Source organism: Macrotis lagotis, chromosome 6 (genome assembly GCF_037893015.1).
Source record: "Macrotis lagotis isolate mMagLag1 chromosome 6, bilby.v1.9.chrom.fasta, whole genome shotgun sequence".
NCBI classification, from domain to species: Eukaryota; Metazoa; Chordata; class Mammalia; order Peramelemorphia; family Peramelidae; genus Macrotis; species Macrotis lagotis.
Genome location: NC_133663.1, coordinates 87,090,550 through 87,112,464, shown reverse-complemented (window position 1 = coordinate 87,112,464; position 21,915 = coordinate 87,090,550). Strand labels below are relative to the sequence as shown.

At 33.3% G+C, this 21,915-nt stretch overlaps 1 protein-coding gene across 6 annotated transcripts in view; it reads right to left on the bottom strand.

Annotated features, from left to right (window-relative positions):
* The window catches only part of RAPH1 (Ras association (RalGDS/AF-6) and pleckstrin homology domains 1), a 102,745-nt gene that overhangs the window by 33,492 nt on the left and 47,338 nt on the right, over positions 1-21,915 (bottom strand). For 3 of the 6 annotated variants that reach the window (XM_074191575.1, XM_074191579.1, XM_074191580.1), the window contains 3 exons: positions 14,108-14,188; positions 7,826-7,900; positions 1,659-1,736 (listed from right to left, as the gene is read on the bottom strand). In XM_074191575.1, the coding sequence (XP_074047676.1) occupies positions 1,659-1,736; positions 7,826-7,900; positions 14,108-14,188 (234 nt within the window). The remainder of the gene's footprint in view (positions 1-1,658; positions 1,737-7,825; positions 7,901-14,107; positions 14,189-21,915) is intronic. The other 3 variants (XM_074191577.1, XM_074191576.1, XM_074191578.1) reach the window with 3 other exon arrangements.

Here is a 21,915-nt window from a genome sequence, read left to right as displayed (position 1 = left end):
TTCAATTTATATAAAATATACATACATATACAATCTCATTTGAGCTTCATAGTAATCCTATCATGTTTTATTCTTTCTGTTTTGTAGATGAGGGAACAGTGTTCAAAGAGTCTCAGTCAAAATCAAAACCATGGGGCAAAGACTGGAAGCCTTGGGACCAATATTCTTTCTGTTATACCAGGGTTGCTTCTTAAGAAGAAAAAACAAACCTTTCAAATATAATAACAGTAAAAACATTTATCATCCTTTTACTTTTTTGGCTTATTTGCCTCCTAACACCTGGCTGAAATCAACTAAATTGAAGGATGAAGTTTTTGTTATTTCTTAGAGGAGGAAAAGAGTGGGGAAAAAATGGCAGGCCTTTTCTAGTCAAAGGAAAAAAGGACATAGAATTCAAAACAAGAGAGCAGGGTAAAAAATCCTAAAGCAAAATGGATTCTTATAGTTTTTGTATTCTTAAAATATATTTTAAAGCTTTTTTTTTTTACAAAGACCTTATGCTTATTAGAATTGTTTTTTGACAATTTCTGTACATTATTCAGAAGTTCCCCAATTTATGTGAAAATGTATTTCCATGTTTGTACTTACTTTTATAAAGAAATAAAACACATTCAGTGACATACAGTTATTTGTTCTCAATTATGATTTTGTGTCACATTTTCTTATTTTACCCACTGGTCAGAAATATATTTTCAGATCAAAAATATTAAGACAATAACCACAGCATAATAACAACCCTCAAATCTTTAGCAGTTGAAGTTCTGCTGGGCTTCAGTCTTTCTCTAAGCCAGATATGGTCTCACAAAACCACCAACGAAGTTGGGTGCCTGAAAAGTCAAGGAAGACACAATGCCGCCTTATCTACAGCACTCCATCCAATAAACATGGGCCTAATGAAAGCTTTTTTTTTTTTAAAAAAAAGGATTTTGGTTGAAAATTCAGAATGTGATCTTCATGCCTTCCAGGTTCTAACCAAACCGAACTCCTATTCATTCCCTGAATATGCCATTTTATCTCCTCTCCTATACATTTATACAAGGTTGAGAGTGCTCCTTGGAATCCTTCCCTTTCTTGAAGGTTCAGTTTGGGGCTGGCTCTTTCCCTTTAAATCAGTTTCTCTATTCTTGTCTGTAAAGGTTTTACCTCTCCAACTAACTGACTGTTCCTTAAGGACTCTGTGTGTCTCTAACATTAAGCAGACTCTACTGTACATATTGAAAGCAATATAAAGTTTGCTTACTTTGCTGCAGTAACTAGAAAGTTGTATTAACCAGGGAAAAAACATATCAAATGTTTAGTCAAGAAAAGTAATATTTGCCTAAATACTTTGATGCTTCAAGTGAATTGGGCTTTATTTTCCTTATGATAGAAGGAAAGGGAAAAAACAATTAACATAAATAAAAAATCTGATTTGAAATAAGTAGTAAAACATTTGCGATTTATATTAGAAAAGGTTACTATATGATTGTTAACTACAAGGATTATACTGAAATCTATGCTGAAGCCATGAACCAGACTGCTATCCAAATAAAGATAGACTGGCTCAAGCAATTTATTTCAGAAAAAGTTTAACTTGTTTTCTTTAATGATACCCCCAAAATCCATTATGCCAAGATAGACATTTTATAAATTAATGAAACCCCTTAGTCCAAGGCCACCTTCTTCACTTGGGCTTCTTTAATCTTCTCCAGAGCCACTCGGATCTTTTCTGCCTTCACTTTGGCTGCCTGTTCTTCCTGTGAACACAAGACAAATGAGATAAACAAATGCCCAGAGGATTAGCAGATAATTTGAAATTGAGGCTTAAAAAATGCTTAGGTTAGTCTGGGGAATGAATTTTTAAAAGTATACATAATTTCTCCTTGCTTAAATATATAAAATATAAATTTTGAAAGAAAAAAAGGAAAAAAAGGATGGTTATTATAGAAAATTGCTTTTTACAAAATTGATCATGCCCAAATTTAGTCACCAAAATGAATTAGTTCTGTAGTATGGTGGTTAAATTTGTATATTTTAAGTTTACGCTAAATTTGATTCTATGAACATATTAAAATCATATAGTTTAGTTATGGAGGACTATATGGATTTGGGATTATAAGCTAAAGCATAGTACTGATTTTGTTTGCTGACAAATCTTTGCCCTTAATGAAATCTCTCTGAATTTAAACTTTCTGCAAGGAATAGCTGAACTAAAAAAAAAAAAAAAAAGAAAAAAAAAGAAAATCTAGTTGTTTTTTTAGTTATATCAAGACAACATTCTTTATAGAAAAAAAGTAATGTCTGTCTTTTTTTTGAGTATGAAAATTGCAATACAGGCACATTTTCATTCTAAAAAGAATACAAATATAAATGCAGTCTGTTACATAAAAATAGGACCTAGGTTTTCCCCTATTATTAAAGTTCTTAACTTTCCAAGACAGTTAGTTGTACTATGTGTTAGTAGATTCCAGCTGATCCATTCTCATCCCTATGCTAGATTAAAAAATAAAAAACACAGGTAAAAGAATTTTCAAAATACCAATTTAATGCCTTGGGAACTTCTTAGATAAATATTTCTAAGAAGTTTCCCAAATATCAGATTAAAAGACTGAGATTTAAAAATATAGTGGTAATCATTTTTCTGGTTTTACTAAAAGAACATTTTATATGCTAACCCTCATACTTAATTTTTGAGAAGAGTCCACACTAATGCTATAGCAGTAATCTCCAAATTTAAAAACAAACCAACTCAAAAAATAGAACCTTTGCTAGTAAAGGAAGATAATTCCCAATCAAACCTCATTCCAACTCTAGCCTATATTATAATCAGTAAGCAAAACTAAGATCTTTAGAACAGTGGCTAAGAAAATTTCTATTAAAGTACTTGGCTCCAAAAACAATTCATATCTTGTTCTTCATTAAACATCAGGGTAATGAAATTTGGCTATGTTTAATATAATCTTTGCACAAGATTGTGCTAGTAGATGAAGCTTCTATCCTACCCATAGCCTTACTGTGCCTAACTCTTCTTTGAGAAGCAGTTTTTCTTCCTTACCTGCATCATTCGGCATTCTGGGCTGCTTCCCTTCATTGCTTTGTATTTACTACTCTGTTAGTGAGTGAAATAAGTAGAGCAGTGGGCTTGTTCACCAGGAATCTGATCCTTGAAAAGAAGCTGGTGAATTAACAAAAGCATAAAGCACCAGCCTGAAATACTATCTGAAAACCTAGGCAGGCAAAGAACAGAGCATTTTATTCTGAAGTCTGAGGTGTAAGATAATAAGATTGATTTATTTTGTAAAGATATGCTCAATTAACGAAAAGATTGACTCATTTACCCAAAGAAATCATAATATTTAGCCAACTCATTGTATATTTTTAATGGAAAATATTTAAAATTCAACTTCAACAGTGGGCAAAATAGTATAAGAAAATGTTTAATCTTCAGGTTAATTAATATTTTTCTGTAATTCTCAAAAGTGCATTTACAAATAACTCTCTGCTTTCTAGGGCATGTTTTGCCTACAACTATTAGGTCTTAAGAATGTTTCTTGCCTTTGTAAATTGACAAGATGACCACAAATAGGAAAAGGGAAAAGATTTCATCATACAGATTTTGCCATTATTTCATAAACAGAGTAAGAAGATACTTAATACAACACAGTATCAAAAGATTGGTTAGCAAATATTGACAGATGATTAGTTTCAGTCAGAATACTTACAAGAGCTGATGATATTTTTTAACAAAAGCTATGAAAATCTATATTTAGTTATTTCTAAGGCATAGTGAAATAGATAAAGGACCGAGTTGAAATCAGAGAACATCGACTCATTCTAAATGCTATTTATTAAGTAAATTAGGCAGCCTTTCTGGGTTTCAAAATAGGGTTTGCTCCAGAGATCTAAGAACTGGGTTTGAATCCTGACTAGTCTCTACCTATTAGCTCAGTTACCACTGCAGTGGCTTTTGGTCACCTCATTTTTCTTCGCTGGGACTTATTTTCTTCATTTGAAAAAAGGATAGGATGGAACTACATGATCCCTTCAAGCACTAAATCTAGGCTTCCCTAATTTGTCTTGATTTTTTTCCCCCTCATTTTTAAAAATTGATAATGTCTCTCCAAACCCCAGGAAAAAATAGCAACAGCAGCAGCAGTTATGAGATTCTGAAATCTCTTAGTACTTTGTCTCAATTCCTCTCTCATTTTATACTTTTGGTTATCCTAAGCAAAAAGAACAGTTATAAAGAGAAAAATAAACTTACCTTCTTTTCTTTACTAAAAGGGAAAAAGCAAACCATTGTCTCCTGAAAAATTCCTTTCAAAACTATCTAAGTCCATCAAAACCAAGCCTCCTCCAATTTCCATTAAGGACAAAAACATCAGTGATCTCTTGATTATAAGAAAGTCAATGCTGTACATAAAAAAAATGCTGAAAAGCTTTCCAGCATTTTATTTCCTGTATAAAAAATTTTTAAATGTGAGAAAAAGCAACAATAGCCAAAAGAAATGGAAACAGGAAGTCTGAAGTCACCAATTCTTGAGCTCTTTAACCCAGGAACAAATCGAACTAAAATTAGTGAGTGAATTAATATATCTCAGGATTTGAAGAAAACTAGTTTATCTTAATTTCCCAAAGCAGTGATGGCTATCACTGACTGCCTACCATCTGAAATACAATTTCACCGCCCCTAAGGAGAGTTCAAAGACAGGATATTCACAATGAGAAAAGTTTATGAGACTGAGGCATGCAGCAGAAGTTCAAATGTCTTCTCTAAAACAGAAGAAAATAGGAAGGCCTGGAATAGTCATTTCTTGGGCTAATGTCTTTTTTTATTCAGTCACTGATAAATGATAAGCAAGCTGCTAATATGATAATGACATCTGGAGTCAGAGGGTAGCAGAATCAGGAATTCATCCACAGATCCAGAAGCAGCTTAGTATAATGGATGGAGTACAGACTAGGAATTAGGAATATCTGTGTTCAAATGCAGCCTCAGTCATTTACTGGTTGTGTATCTGTTAAAGTCAAAATCTCTTTCTGCCTTATTTTTTGCCAGTTGTAAAATGGAGACAATCATAGAACTGATCTCCCAGACTTGTGAGAATTAATATGAAATAATAATTACAAAACACTTCACAAAAATTGAAGTGTTATAAATGTGAGCTATTACTACAATGAGGCAGTGCAGCCTATAGAATGTCTGGTGTGGAGTTAGGAACACTTTTTTTTAGGTTCAAATCTGACCTCAGTTACTTACTGGTTGTATAACTTTGGACAAGTCACTTTAACCCTGTTTGCTGCAACTTCCTCATATGTAAAAAATAAATAAAATAAAGAAATAGCAAACCACTCCAGTATCTTTGCCAAAAACACCCCAAATAGGGTGATGAAAAGCTGGACACAACTGAAAAAATGAACATCATCTATTATATGATATATAGATCATTCTCATAGATTTTCTAAAATTTTCCATCAAAAGTAGGCAGAAAACCTAGGGGCAAGAGGTTATAGCATAGGTTAGTGGCATTAAGGTAGTAGACCATGAGATTAAGATGGGCAGAACTGGGATAGATTAAGGAAACCTAAGTCATAAAAATGGCAAAAGAGAAGTGTAAGAAGGGTATAAGTGCAGTAGACTGTGGAAGGAAAGTGGAATTTCAGCAATAAAAATGGAGATGATACTTTGGTAGGCTTTTTTTTTTGGTATCCCCAGGATTTAGTCATTTAAATAAATGCTTGTTGACTGATTAGATAAATATATTGTGGTCATGTTTTCAAAAGGGATGGAAACTAGCAATTACCATTGGGGAAAAAAATGCACCAACTCACTGGTAATAAGAATAACTCAAATTAAGAAAACTCTTGAGACTTTAATCCACATTCAACAAACTAGAAAAAAGTGTTTTTTAAAAAATGGAAATGATTAAAGTTTGAAGGTGCATGAGATGAGAGAAACACTACTATTTTTAGTGGAGCTGTGAATTGGTCCATTGGTACTAGAAAACAATTCGGTTTTCAAGTGAGCAAAATTATTCAACTATTCTGGTTCTAGCCTGCTTGACTTCACCACTACAGCTTCAGAGCACTTACTAACCCTCTCCTTACCAATCATGCCTTTCTAGATTGTTTAAGTATTAGTTTTAGTAAATCTTAGAACCAAAAAGATTACAATTAATTATGGGCAGCTAGCTGGTACAGTACTGGGTCTGTAATCAGGAAGATTAATTTTCTTGAATTCAAATCTAGCATCACTTAGGAGAAGAGTGACCATTGGCAAGTCACTTAACCCTGTTTGTCTCAGTTTCCTTATCTGTGAAATGAAAGGGTGCAGTATCTGCAAGAAAATCCTAAATGGAATCCTGAAGAGTCAAACACAACTGAACTGATTAATGAGTTATTGTGAGATAGACAATTCATTCTTTTTTTTTTTAAGTTTTTTGCAAGGCAAATGGGGTTAAGTGGCTTGCCCAAGGCCACACAGCTAGGTAATTATTAAGTGTCTGAGACCAGATTTGAACCCAGGTACTCCTGACTCCAAGGCCGGTGCTTTATCCACTGCGCCACCTAGCCACCCTGACAATTCATTCTTAATATAAAAATAAGCTTGTTTTGAAAAATTATTAATAACAAACCCAGTATAATCAGAGGTTTCTGAGTTGAGAAGCTGTCATACATATTATAAACCTGATCCACCCCATTAAAAATTATAAAACATTTTTCCTTGAAATCCTAAAATTATATTGGCCATCATTTGATTTTTGATTATTAGAAATGGTACTTTGGGTCTTGCACTGACTACTTCAATACAAACATCATTTTTATCATCATCACCATCATCACTACTATGTTCTACAGAAATGTTTGAGTTGCTGGTAGAGTTCTGATAGAAACGTTACAGTTAATAGAAATGTTTTTAATTTTTATATTAATTAACCTTAATATGAATGCTTCAAATTTATATCTCAGAAGTGCCACTCAGATACATTCTAAGTGGTTAATTATAGCTAAATTATATTATCAAATACAGTTAATGTTCAATCAGAAGGATCAGTTGCATTCAAATCCAAAATTACACATAATTTATAAAACTTATTTGATTTCTAATCAAATATTCATAGAGTATACTTTATCTGCTATACTGGGAATTCATGATATTTTAAACCAAAAGCTTAAGTTACATCCAGTGATGGAAACAAATCATTACCTCTCAGAAAGAGGCAAAACACAAGTCTAAAGGAAATCCAGCTTTGGGTAGACTAGATGCAGGTGTATATATAATATATATATATATATATATACTTGAGGATCTAGAAGTAAGAAATAAAATACTACAGATTTTCCTTTTTGCTCATGTTTGGTTACAGTAAATCAAGATTTTGTTTAGGTAAAAAAAACAGAAGTAGTATTGATAATAACAAATAAGAATTTGAAGCAAGATTTGTCACAGAAAAAATTGAAAATTAACTACTATATAGAATACAATGTGTTCCCTAATAATATATGTTAAAACTTTTTTAGTAGAAAAGATACTAAAACACCAAAAAGCTTTTAAAGAAATTGATATTTTTTCATGTTACAATACATATGGGATGAATGCTAGTCATTATGAATATTAGAAAGCTGAGTAAAAAGTTATTAGAAAATTACTTCAAGAATTTCTTAAAGAATCTTCTTTCTAATTATTAACATCAAGTAACTGCTGTCAACTGGAGGAAAAAAAAACCAGACTACTGATGACAAAAGTCCTACAAGAAAGCATCAATCCAGGAGCATATTCAAATTATGGGAACTGTATCCTCCCTCAAACCAACAGTCACATGCAGGCAGAAAGAAGAAGCATCACCTTGGTCAGCAAATGAGAAGGTTTTCCTGCAATGTTTCTCAGAAGGAGGGAGGTTTCCCTGTCCAGATAGGAGTGCTTGTGCAGAAAGAGAGAAAAAAAAAAGCAAAAAGAGTCAGTGTAGGCTTTGTGTGCTTAAAAAAAATGAGTAACTATAAAACAGACAAAGCAAGAATGTCCTTTCTAAACCAACTAGGACTATATCCACAAAGTAGGAAGCTTCCAGTTAACAGCCACTGCTGCTTCCTCCTTATCTTAAAAAAAATGTAGATTATCTTAAAGACCACAGGGCAAAAAACTGATTACACTCTGGCAATGTTTTCAAGTACTATATCAACATAGTACAAATATGTGTATGTTGAACAATAATGATAATAAATTAAAATTTTAAGAATCTTTCAGAAATATTTATGATTAACCCAAAGTTCAAGAATATAATTCCTTCTAATGAAGTGAATAGAACTGCTTAATTTAAAATATCCTATAATTTAAAACTGCCCTTTCTGATAAGACTTTGATGAACTTATATTTTTACTACTTATTAATGTGTGTGTTGCAAGGGTGATTCCCCCACCCCCACTTTGGAGTCATTTATAGGTAGGAGGGCATTGGTATTAGCAAACTCCAATGTAAATAGTGGTAGTAATCAGTTGTTTTCATGGTTAATTAATCAGAATCATAATATACCTAGCCATGGGGGGGGGAATATGGTTTACTAATAGCAAAAACTAAAACTATAAAAATATTAATATTTTAATCTTTTTCTTTAAAAAAAAGTTTTCAGAGCAGCTAGGTGGTACAGTGGTAGAGCACTGGCCCTGGAGTCAGGAGGACCTGAGTTCAAATCCAGCCTCAGACACTTAATAATTACCTAGCTGTGTGGCCTTGGGCAAGTTATTTTACCCCACTGCCTTGCAAAAAAAAAAAAAAAGGAAAAAGAAAAAAGTTTTATATCTCCTCTTAAACCTATTAAAAACAAAACTAAAAGTTTCCCGAAAAACTTAGACCTATCAAAACATAATGCTCATTATGTGGAACAGTAGAAAGACAGCTGGATTTGGTGTCAGAAGACTTAAGTTCAATCCTGGCCGATACCTACTGTGTTTGTGTTTGTGTTTGTGTTTGTGTTTGTGTATGTGTGTGTGTGTGTGTGTGTGTGTGTGTGTGTGTATGTGTGTAAACTATGCCAGGATATATTCTTCTATTAAAGTAAGGGTTTGAACTAGATGATATCTGATGATATTCAGCTCTGAATCTGTGAGTCTTTCACACCTAAATTGGTCTTTGGAGAATTTCTTAACTTAGATGACTCAGTCATCTCCATGTTAAAACCCTACTATAAATCACTGCTTTTCTATTATCTTTGCTTTTTCATCCTCTTCAGTTCTTAAACATATTTTCCCACTGGTTAATGGGTACAGACTGCACAGAGGATAAACAGCAGAAGTTTAAAAATATTTTCTATGTTTTACTGTCTTTTCTTTTTGAAATTTTACCTTCATTTCTGAAGATATACCTCTTCTCCCAGATTTCATTACCAAATAAGAGACAGAGAAGGCATAGAAAATAAAAATTGTCATTTGTATTACACTAAATCAAAAAGCTTTTGCACAAGCAAAACTAATAATAAGAAAGAAAAGAGTTAACTGGAATAAAAAATATTTGCAACAAATTTCTGAGAAAAGTCTGATACACAAGATATAGAGGGAACTCTTACAAATATAAAAGATCAAGATATGAACAAGCTATTCTCTAAAGAAATGCAAGCCATTGACAATCATGACAAATGCTCACAAATTAAAATGATTTAAGTTTCTACTTCATACATATCAGTTTAACAAAGATAAAGAATATCATGATAATTGTTGAAGGAGACAGGGGAGGATTGTGTACAATATTAGTGGATCTGTGAATTGTTCCAACTGTTCTGGAAAGAAAGTTGGAAATGTATTTCCAAAAAAATCACTCTTTGAACCCAGTGATAGTGCTCCCTGACACATGTATAGACAAACATATGAACCAAAAGATAAGACATAGGGAAAAGATCCATAGATATGAAACTCCTATGAAAGTTCTTTTTTGTTGTAGTAAAGAACAAGAAACAAGAGTGGGTGTCTTTTAATAGGGAATGGCTAAACAAATATGTCATTGTTGTACTGAAATATATTACATTATAATGTGCTTTACACTGTAAGAAATTATGACTATGAGAGATTCAAAGAAACCTCAGAAAACCTGGACAAACTAATGCAGAGTAAAGTGTAATGGAAAACTGCTTTGAAAGACTTAAGAACTCTACATTGAACCTCTTCCTCTGACCCCAACTCTAGGAGATTTGATTATAGACAAAATACTTGGTTTTGTTTGACTATGCTTATTTGTTACAAGGGAAAGCTTCCACCTTTTTTTTTGGTAGTGGTAATGGGAAAGATGGTAGGTCATGATAGTGACGAAAGAAAAATAAAAAAAGCATCAATGAAACATTTAAAAAACCCTACCATATACAAACAAAAAAAAAATAGAAGGGAGCTTCTGGAGGGGACCCAAACAAACTGCATAGCTCTGTTACTATTATTTTGAGTTAATGCAAACTTTTAAAATTTTTATTATTTGCTAAATTCACAAAAATTAAAAATATGTAAATATTAAAATATGTATTATATATTTATTTTTCTGTCCAAATAGCAAGCCATTCTTATAGCAAAGATTAAAAGAGAGAAAAAAGTTGAGTACTAAAATTGCTTTATATAAACATTTTACGTGATTCTTACCATCTTCTGTTCCCTTTCCCACAATTATATAATCACCAGTACAAAAGTAGAATGATGCTGCATTGAACTTAGGACTGTTTTGGTCTTTGCTTTGACCAAAATATTCATCACCTTGAAACCAATCTTCTCTCCATATTTAGCCAATCTAGTCTTCAAATGTCACCAGGCTTATATTTAAAGCCTTTCTAGTTTGGTAGAACTTACCAGTACTAGATTTTTGCTTGATTTTAAGAAATGAAAAATGCTTTCTGTTTAGATTTGTTTTATGCAATTATACACATGTAAAAAAAGGTCACAGATCTACTAAATTCAGAAGAATATTGACTCCCCCCAGTTCAGTTATTCTATTTATTGTCCTATGATACCTTTCAAACAAAAATGCCCTATAAAGTAAGTTTATTAAGTTTATCAGATTACAAACAAATTCAGGAATCATTTTTAGTTTCTTGGCCATTTTTTTCTTAAAATCTTCTCAAATGATTTGCTCAATTCTCAAATTTCAAGAATTCTTTCTGGTCAGTAAAATAACAAAATCAGTTGTTATTCTGACCACCAGGGGGCAATAATATGTAATTTATGATTGAAAGACTTCATAATACTGATCATAAAGTTATATACTACAAGAGCTAAATAATATAAGAGAAGAAATAATAATAGAAGTAGTTACAGAGAGAGAACCAAATGGTGACCCTAACATCATCTTCTCAGGAGCCAGCCCATTCCCTCAGGGCTATCCTAGACTCATCTTCCCCTCATCTTTTAAGTCCCCTTCTCTCTCTTCTCATACACAGCCCACCTCTCATTCAGACTACTCCAATAGCTTCTTCATTGGTCTTTCTGCTTTCTGTACGACTGAATCCTCCCCATGGCTGCCAAAGTGATGCTCTAAACAGTAAACTCCAGGGGCTCCCCTGTGCTTCTAGGAAGAGTCATCAACAACTTGGTCTAGCATTTAAAAGTCTTTCTAAGCTCAGCCCTAATTGCCCTCCTGTTATTAGAATTAGCTCTGCCTCATCGGGTCAATGGGTCCTTCCTTTTGGGTTCTGACCCCCCCCCCCCGCCCACTCTCCCCTCTCCATAAGAGGCTCCTCAGCTACTTTCCAGACTCATCTGCTTTCCCACCCCATCCTGCCCATTCTGTTAATGGCCTCTGGAGCACAATCATTTTGTATCTATTTTGTATATACTTGTAGTATGTGGGCTCAGTTTTCCTCTATGAAGTCAACTGTGAACTCTCTGAGGGCTATTTGTTCCCATCTCTTTTTTTTTTTAAGGTTTTTGCCAAGGCAGTGGGGTGATTTGCCCAAGGCCACACAGCTAGGTAATTATTAAGTGTCTGAGGCCGGATTTGAATTCAGGTCCTCCTGACTCCAGGGCCGGTGTTCTATCCACTGTGACACCTAGCCGCCCCATATTTGTCCCCATTTCTGCCACCTAAGCACAGTGTCTGGTACCTTGAAGGAACTTAATAACAACCTGAGGATTGGCTATGGTGTCATATTTTATTACTGCTATCCCTATGTCTCAGATTCTTCAAATACACAATGAAATGCTCCTCTTTTGAGTCTCACAGGAGACAACATCTGTCTGCCAGAAAACCTGAGGTTCAGTGTTCAGGACAGTCTGTTTCTCCATTCACTGGTATTCTGCCTAGATTCACCATTCAATAGTCAGCTTATTTCCATTCTCTTATATTTGCCGTGTTCAGTTTGCAGTTACACAAATCATATTCTCCACCCATGACATCCTTGACTCCCTTACCTTTGCAGATGCAAAATTGAGATCAATCATTCCCCCCAAACCTCCCATTCCCTCTCGATTTGCTCTTTCACTGTACCCTCTGGAATTCTGGCTTCATAATAAACAAATTTCCTCTCATTTTAAAACATTTTCTCACTCAACCATCTCCAATTGAATGTTCCATTGTTATCTTAAACTCAACATGTCCAAAACAGAACTCATTATTTAATATTTTCCCCAAACCTCCCTTCCAAATTTACCTAGCACTGTAGAGGCTCCTCCATTCCTAGTTGCCCAAATCTGTAACATCAGGACCATATTTGACCCCTTGCTTTCATTCACTCAATATATCCAGTGTTTTGGCAGATCTTGCCATTTCTGCCTCTACATCATTTCTTTTATATTTTTATTTCTCTCTAATCATACAGTGCTAAACTCAGAACTTTGTCATCTCTTGCCTGGACTATTATGTTAGATTTCTAACTGGTTTTCCTGTTTCAGGTCTTTCTCCATTCTAATCCATCTTCTATTTAGCTGCAAAGGTGATTTTTCTATGAAGCAAGTGTAACAGTGTCACTCCTATGCTCAATGATTTCAGTAGCTCTTTGTTGTTTCCAAAATCAAACAGAAAGTCCTTTGGCATTTAAAGCTCTTCATAATCTGGACCTCTCTTAACTTTCTATCCACCTCATTCTTGACTCTTCACTCTAGGACCTATTCTACCTTTAATCTCTGTGCCTTTGCACTGGCTGGTCCCCAACTCTAGGATCCTCTTTTTCCTAACATCTAACTCTTCCCTTCCTTGAACTCCTTTAAGATTCAACTCAAATGGCAATTTCTGCAAAAGGTCTTTGTTGGTCCCTCCAAGGCTGCTAATGTCTTCTCCTTTTTTTCATTTATTATAAATACACACACACACACACACAGATTTTTTTTATATACAGATGTATTTGCATGTTGTCTTTCACCAGAATAAGCTCCTTGAGATTGGAAACTATTCTTACTTTTTTTTTTTTGGTATCTCCAGCAGCCTGGCACACCCTAAGCACTTAATAAATAATAACTTTGATCTAACTTCAAAAAGTATCCTTGAAAAACAGCATTGAATGAGTTGAATAAAATACTTTCTGTATAAATACTTTCTTTCAACAAAAATCTAAAGTACATTAGTCAAAATATTTACCAAAAATGTATTTTATTTTTGGAACTACTTATTTGTTCAAACTAATTAGAGTGCTGCACTTATATTACTCACCAAAGACACATTAAGCCATCACAAGATAATGACAGAGTAAAGGATAAGGAAATACATTTGAAGAGGAAAGCAAAGCAGATTCTATTTTTCAGCAAAGCACCAGTATTAAAGAGATGGTAATTTCACTCAAATCATTCATTTGAATTGTAGCATAACCTTAAATTAACTGATTGGATTAATACATATATCTGATTGTTTTCTTTCTTACCTTATCTTCAAAATAATAATTTTTACAAGTCAAAAGAGCATGTCATGCTTTGTTAAGGTGGTAAGCAGTCTAGTAACAACAATTCTCTATTTAAATATATGGCACAATGTTTATATTTTTAATTATCATTACTTCAAAAAATACCACAAGATATCTTACACCAAAGTAACTATAGATCACTTCTTTTAACAAGATTAAAAAAAAAACTTCTATTACCAGAAAATATATTGCAGCATCAGTATGATTTATTGGGATCACTCCTCATTGATATATAAATAGGGACTCAGACACATGGTTACACAGTAACTTACAGGAGTTAGCTCAGTCTCTTCTTCCATGAAGTCAATATGACACTTGGCCTGCTTGCTGGGACATCCCACAGAACTAAAATGCTGTGAAAATGCAGGAGGGAGAAAATAATAGATTTGGAGAGGTGGAAAAATATATGCTTTTAATTATCATGTAGGAAGAAGAAAAATGAGAACTAAAAGGAATAAGAAATGAAAATAAATGTCCTATATGGATATAATATCCTTTCTTCTAATATAAAAAATTCCAAAAATCTGAGTTAAAAATCAAATCATATTTTATCTATATCTATATCTATAATCTTCCCTTTTATTTCCATTAATATTACCAAATTAACCTAGGATTTCATCACTTCATGAGTGGAGAATTGTACAAGATTATTAACTGATCCACTATTTCTAGTCTCTCCATTATTCAATTCATCTTGTACACTAATACTCATCTAAAATGCCAATTTCTTCATGCTACTCAGTTGTTCAAAAGTCCTGAATACCCAAAAGAAAAAACTCACATTCCTAAGTCTGAAATCCAAGACACTACATAACTCAATCCTACCATACCTAACTTCATGTTCTTCATTTAATAAGTTATCCCTCTCTGAACAAATCTCTACCTCCAGAGTCATCTTCAGGTCTTACTTTTGTAAGCACCAGATATCTTCCATTATTTAATTATTTCATATAGAATATGTGTTTTGTCTCCCTAACTATATACATTGTCATAATGTAGACACTACTATTTCACAAATAAGTGAAATAACAATTACTGAACTATTTTATAGCATTATGCATTCTAATGAGTACAGAGAGGTTGTATCTGATGCAATTTAAGTATTTGTGAAATGAACAGTACTAGGATTATATATTCAATGGCAGTAGGTACAGCTTCACAATTATATTGAAAAGTATGGAAAGAATGGGAGGAATGTATTAAATCAAACAATATTACTGCTAACATTTCTATAAATCTTTGGTTATCAGTTTTAGATCTAAGGCATCAATTTCTTTCCAAACTGAACATGAACTTTCTCTGGTATAATAAACTTTTGGTGAGAAAATATTCTTTTCCAATGCAAGTCAGCACATGTATACAACTTATAGTTTTAAGAATACCAGTGGGTTCCTGAGGGGTGAAGTGACTTCTTTGGCTTGACAAAGTCAGGATCTATCTGAGGTATGCATGTCTTTCTTTTTTTTACTAAGATCACTTTTATCTGCCATGCTATGTTGCCTTTTATAAAGTATTTTATCAGTATATAATTTTTTGTTTTTGTTTTGCTTTTTGTAAGGCAATGGGATTAAGTGACTTGCCCAAGGTCATAAAGCTAGGTAATTATTAAGTGTCTGAAGCCAAATTTGAACTCAGGTCCTCCTGACTTGAGGCCAGTGTTCTATCTACTATGCCACCTAGCTGTACCCTATAATTTTTATTTTTTTTATTTTTTTAAGGTTTTTTTGTTTTTTGTGTGCCCAAGGCCACACAGCTAGGTAATTATTAAGTGTCTGAGACCGGATTTGAACCCAGGTACTCCTGACTCCAAGGCCGGTGCTTTATCCACTGCGCCACCTAGCTGCCCCTTCCCTATAATTTATAAAAGAACAGTAATATATGAAGAGAACAGACTATCCCCTATATTGCTTGTTATTGTTTTCCAAACAGTGTTTAATAAATCTTTAACATTTCATGCAATATATAAATATTTTAAAAATTAGTGCAAGTCAGAGAAAAGGAAAAAAAGGGATGAGGAAGAAAGGAGAATAAATATTAAGTACTGAAAAAAGACCTATCAGTGGTACAGAATTATAGAATTTAGCTTTTAAAAAAACTTTGCAATAATTTAGGTCAATTCCTCATTTAATAATAAGAGGAAATAGACCCAGAGATAAAGACACAGCTTATATTTGAACTGAGGTCTTTTATCTTGAAATTTTGTGGGGTTTTTTTTTTGGGGGGGGGGGAAGTCTCACATGTTCAGAAGTATTTATAACAGCTCTTTTTGTAGTGGCACAGAATTGGAAATTTTAGGGATGCTCGACAAATGGGGGAATAGTTGAACAAGTTATGGTACAGTGTTATAGAGTACCAATGTTCTATAAGAAACCATGACTGGTTGAACTTTAGAGAAGCATGGATAGAATTACATGAACTGATGCTGAGTGAAGTAAGCAGAGTCAAGAGAACATTGTATACATTAATAATAACATTATGAGATCCAACTATGATGGATACAGCTCCTCTCAGAAGTTCAGAGAGCAAGGACAACCATGAGTATGTTGTATGAACAATGCCATACACATCCAGAGAAAAAAAAATTATGGAGTCTGAATGCATACTATGTTCACTTTTTAAAAAATGATGTTTTTTCTTCCTCTTTCACGGGTTTTTCTTTCCCCTTGGTTCTAATTCCTCTTTTGAAAGGTGACTAATATGTAAATATGTTAAACACAAATGTTCATATATAACTTTTTCCACACTGTTCTCCACCATGGAGAGGGGGGAGGGGAGGAAAGGAGGAATGGTGGGAAAATGTGGGACCCATAAATTTGCAAATGGATGAATATTGAAAAACTACCACTGCATGTTAACTGGAAAAATAAAATACAATTGCAATGAAAAAAGTAAATTGTGTTTGCCATTATGACAAATATGTCATTATGTCAAAAAGGGGTAGAATGAGCAAAACTGAGACAAGAAAGTAAGATCGAGATGGCAGGCAAAAAAAACCATATGACTAGAATAAGGAGAAGTTATGAATTGGGGGGGAAAATGTTCACTACAAATAATTCAGATAAAGTTTAGAAAATCAAGATAAAGGGAAAAAATTCAAATATTTCAAAGATTATAAACCATTTTCAAAAGAAGAAATGCAAAATAAATCAATTCAGGTTTCATTTTACTCAGAAAACTAGAGAAGATAAAGCAGAAACAATCTATGTGGGTAAGCAACTAACATTATATCTATGTTGGTGTGAGCTGTTTCAATTGCACTGGAAAAAATTTGGAATGATGAAAGAAAAGTGATTAAAAGTTATACGTTTTGATACAGCAATATGACTTTTCAGTATATATATCCCAACACGATCAGTGACAGAGAGAAGGGTCCTACAAATACCAAAATACTCAGAGTAGCACTATTTGAGTCAGGGCAAGACCAGAAAGAATGAATGGTCTATCAATTGTGGAATGGCTAAGCAAAATTTTAGGAAATGAATGTAATGGTGTATTTCTGAACTGTTAGAAACACTATGAGAAATTCAGAAGACTTAGGAAGATTTTTTTTTAGGTTTTTGCAAGGCAAATGGGGTTAAGTGGCTTGCTCAAGACTAGGTAATTATTAAGTGTCTGAGGTAGGATTTGAACTCAGGTACTCCTGATTCCAGGGCCAGTGCTCTATCCACTGCGCCGCCACCCCGGAAAATTTATTTAAAATGACAAAGAACAAAATAAGCAGAGTGTAGAGAAAAATGATAGAAAATAATAGGAAAAACATGATAATTTTAATCGATGCAATGCCCAATCTTGACTACAGAATAATGATGATAAAATATATCTTCCACCTCTAGGTGTAGAATGAGGCATACATACATAGTCTGTCAAACAACTGACATTTGTTTTTGCTTAGTTATGGCTTCATTATAAAGGAAAGTTCTAGATCAGTGGAAAGTGATAGTAATACAAAAACTATCATATAACATCTAAAAAAAACTTTTAAAAAATCAAAATAAGCAGTGAATTAGTTATATTAAAACAGAGTCCCCCTGAGAAAAGCCTTAGTAAGAACTCATATTTATCAGAGTCCTGAGAAAAGCCTTAGAAAGAGATCATATTCTGTAGGGTACTTGGTTTAAGGAAGTTTGTAGGTGTCACCTATTGTCTAAGTTCCTCTGACATGTTGCAGCATCCCCTTATTAGATCAAAGTTAAGGGCAGAGATTGTGCTCTATGTCCTTCTTACCTAATAGTGTTCTGCCAATTATACTTTTCCAAAGGGCTATCTAATAATGTGAACCTGGAGCTCTGGAGAGAGATTAAATTAGATATAGAAATTGAGAACCATATGTATAATTAGGTTGAAGAGAGAATTCTACTTCTAGTTTTGTTTATTTTAGTTTATCTTGTATAGTTTGGGAAACAGGTGACATGTCAAAATCCCAAATATGTCCCTGTGATTATCAATGAAAGATCAGATCTCCTATGCAGCCTGGTATCTCTAACTTGGATTTGGTTACTATTTGAATTGACTCTTATGACTGCTTGTCTCTTCTAACTTCTCTCATACAATTGCTGCCCTAAGATTTTGTTTGTTAAGCCCTTCAAAATTCAAATCTTCTGGGGGGGCAATGAAGACCCTCAAAATAAAGGTACACAAAAAAGTTGCAAATTTCCCTCAGCAGACTAATGTCTAGGGAAGGGAAAATTGCAGAAGATTCTAAGTTTTTGTTTTGTTTTGTTTTTTAGATTTTTGCAAGGCAAATGGGGTTAAGTGGCTTGCCCAAGGCCACACAGCTAAGTAATTATTAAGTGTCTGAGGCTGGATTTGAACTCAGGTTCTCCTGACTCCAGGGCCGGTGAGCACTGCCGTCACCTAGCTGCCCCTATTATAAGATTTTTTTCTTTACTATAATGAATATATTAGAAAATTTGAGGAGCATAAAAAAGATTTATAGTTCAAAAATTGTAGTCCTCATTTATATCTTAGAAATAAAGTAATGAATGTATCACAATAATTGTATGATTGATTATTCATAACTTATTTCCAAACCAAAATGGCTAAAAAACATTTTCTGAAGGATATTAAGCTAATTCATCTAGCCAATTTGTTGTTCAGTTATGTCTGACATTGTGACCCCATAGATCATACTTTCCACGAGGTTTTCTTGGCAACGATATTGAAGTGGTTTGCTATTTCCTTCTTCTGAGGATTAAGGCAAACAGAAGTTAAATGACTTGCCCAGGGTCATACAGCTAAATGTTTGAGAGCTAGTTTGAACTCAAGTCTTCCTGACTCTAGGCTTTTGATCTTCTCTGAGCTTCCCAGCTATCTCCAATTATTATTCCCCATCTCTTCAAGTTACAATAACATAGATTCTTCCTGTTTTAGGGTGGATAAAGGAGAAAGAAAATTTTTAAATATTAGAAAAGAGCTTAATATTCCCATTTCTTGGGTTGACTAAAAATAATTTCCTTATGATATCCCAAACAGAAGCATGACTAATGTGCAGTAAGTACCTTTGGGTTAATTAATCTACCAGGGTTCTTAACTTGGAGCCCAAGAACTTATTTTTTAAAAAACAAATTTTGATAACTGTATTTCAAAATAACTGCTTTCCTTTGTAACTCTACATATTTCCTTTTATGCATTTAAAAACATAATTGAGGAGTCCACAGATTTTTTGAGATTGTCAATGGGACAATGGCACACTAAACAAAGTTAAGAATCCTTGATCTAAAGGTCTCTAAAGTCTCTAAAGTCTTAACAATGAGGTGTGTGTGTGTGTGTGTGTGTGTGGGTGTGTGTGTATGTATCTATGTATGTGTGTGTGTGTGTGTGTGTGTGTGTGTGTATATATATATATATATATAGTGCAATTATCTTTTAAAAAAATTTCACATTGCTACTGAATGAAATCAGTGGAGATGCTTTAACATAAGCTAAATAACTGACTCTTGAGGGAAAAAACAACTCATGGACAAAGTATATTAGTAGAAGTTATACAATAACTGTAAATATAGTATTTTACATAATTATATAAATATAAGTATTTTAATCAGTGTCAATGATGTTCTTTCTTCAAGTCACTTAATAATCTAACTGAATTAAACTAGTTTATTAGTTTCCCCTCTACTTTTTTTTTGTTTGATTTTGTTTTTTTCCAAGGCAATGGGGTTAAGTGGCTTGCCCAAGGCCACACAGCTAGGTAATGAGGCTGGATTTGAATTCAGGTCTTCCTTACTCTATGGCCAGGGCTCTATCCACTGCACCACCTAGCCGTGCCCCCCACTCTGCCCCGGCTCATTTAACTCTCCACTCCTCATTACCTGTCTTCTATACCATAAATAGAAGTATGAGAGAAGAAATAAAAAACATTGAATTTCACAGTATTACTCCTTCAGGGTAGGCAGTAAGATATTAGTTTGATTCAACCACCTCACTAACAGGAATCCCTTAATTATCTAGCCCCTGCTTATTCTGAATACTTCCAGGAACTATGAATTCATTATTTACTGAGCCAGTGTCTCTACTTTTGTTCAATTCCAGGTATTAAGGTTATCTTCTTTATACTGAGCCTATGTTTGTCATTTTGTAACTTCTAACCCAGATTTGCGCACTGCAGTTATGCAGAATAATTTTAATCCCTATTCCACATAATAGTTTTCCTCAACTATCTGAAGTTCTATCAACCTCAATTCTCTTTTTCAGGATTGATATTTAAAAAATAAACCTTTGTTTCTTCAACCAAACATCACATTGGCTCAGTGTGTCCTTACTATCCCAGTCGTTATTCCTTGGACATGCTTGTATATGTCATAATCTCTCAAAAATATGCTGTTTAGAATTGAAACTCTATTTCAGGGTATAGTAACAGTTACATACTCTCATCTCAACTTTATTCTTCTATTTATGCCACCTAAAACTATATATTTATTGGACAGCCACATAATATTATTCAAATTGGCAGCTAAGTAAAACCACAACTCTTTATTATATTAAAATTTTAAGTTAAATCTCCAAAATCCTGTAGTATTATGGCTTATTTATTTTTAAACTTAAGTTCAAGACATTTGCTTCTATTAAATTTCATTTTTATTATCATTGCTTTAGACTATCAATTTAATGTTTGTTAAAATAAAACATTGTATCAGTCTGAAAAGATAATGCAGTGTATTAGTTGTGCTTATTTTTGTGATCTTCACATTAAATAAGTATATAATTCTAATTCTTTATATGACTTATTAATAAATATCAAGGAAAAAGTCCAGTAGAATGCCACTGGAGAACCACCTCTGGATTAATTTTAATGATCCAATTAACTGACAACTTTTGGAGACAGTGGGTCAATAAACTATCATTACAAATAACTGCACTATCATCCAGCCTACATTTCTGCATCTGGTCCCCAGAACTATCATGAAAAGTTGTTGAATGTTTTGCTAAAATTCAAACCTACTAAAGTCTACAACATTTCCTGGATCTATGAGTGTAAAAATCCTATGAAAACAAAAAATAAGGTTAGTTTGATAAGATGTTCTTTAGCGAACCTATGCTGAATGAATGAAATGATCACACTTTTTTGTTTCCCAAGTACTACTTACAACTATATACTTTAAAAGCTCTTTCGGTAGCCAGGTGATACAGTCTATCCTCCCCATAGACACTTATTCTCTATTTTCTAGGTTATATTATTTCTCTTTCAAAATGTAGGAAGGTATACCACAATTCTGGAATACACTTTCTTGAGAGGGTATAAAATACCTTCTTCCTAAGAAACATATTACCATTTGAAGTAGGAAAAGGACCCTGAAATTAACCAGTCTTATTGGTATCTTGTTTGGAAGAATAGAAGCTGCCTCTGAAGAAATTGTTTTATAAGGGCAAGAAGAGGAATAAACACAACTAGACAATATTAGGAACTTTTTATGAGAACATTTCTTAAGCAATTCCTTTGTCAAAATTTATCTGCACATTTTTTTTTTCCAAAATAAGATGAAATTCAAGAGACATTTATTCAGTTTTTGTCAGTAGGTAAATTTTGTTTAATATTACAAATTTTAAATAAGGACAACTTATTCACACAAAGTAGGGAATTAAG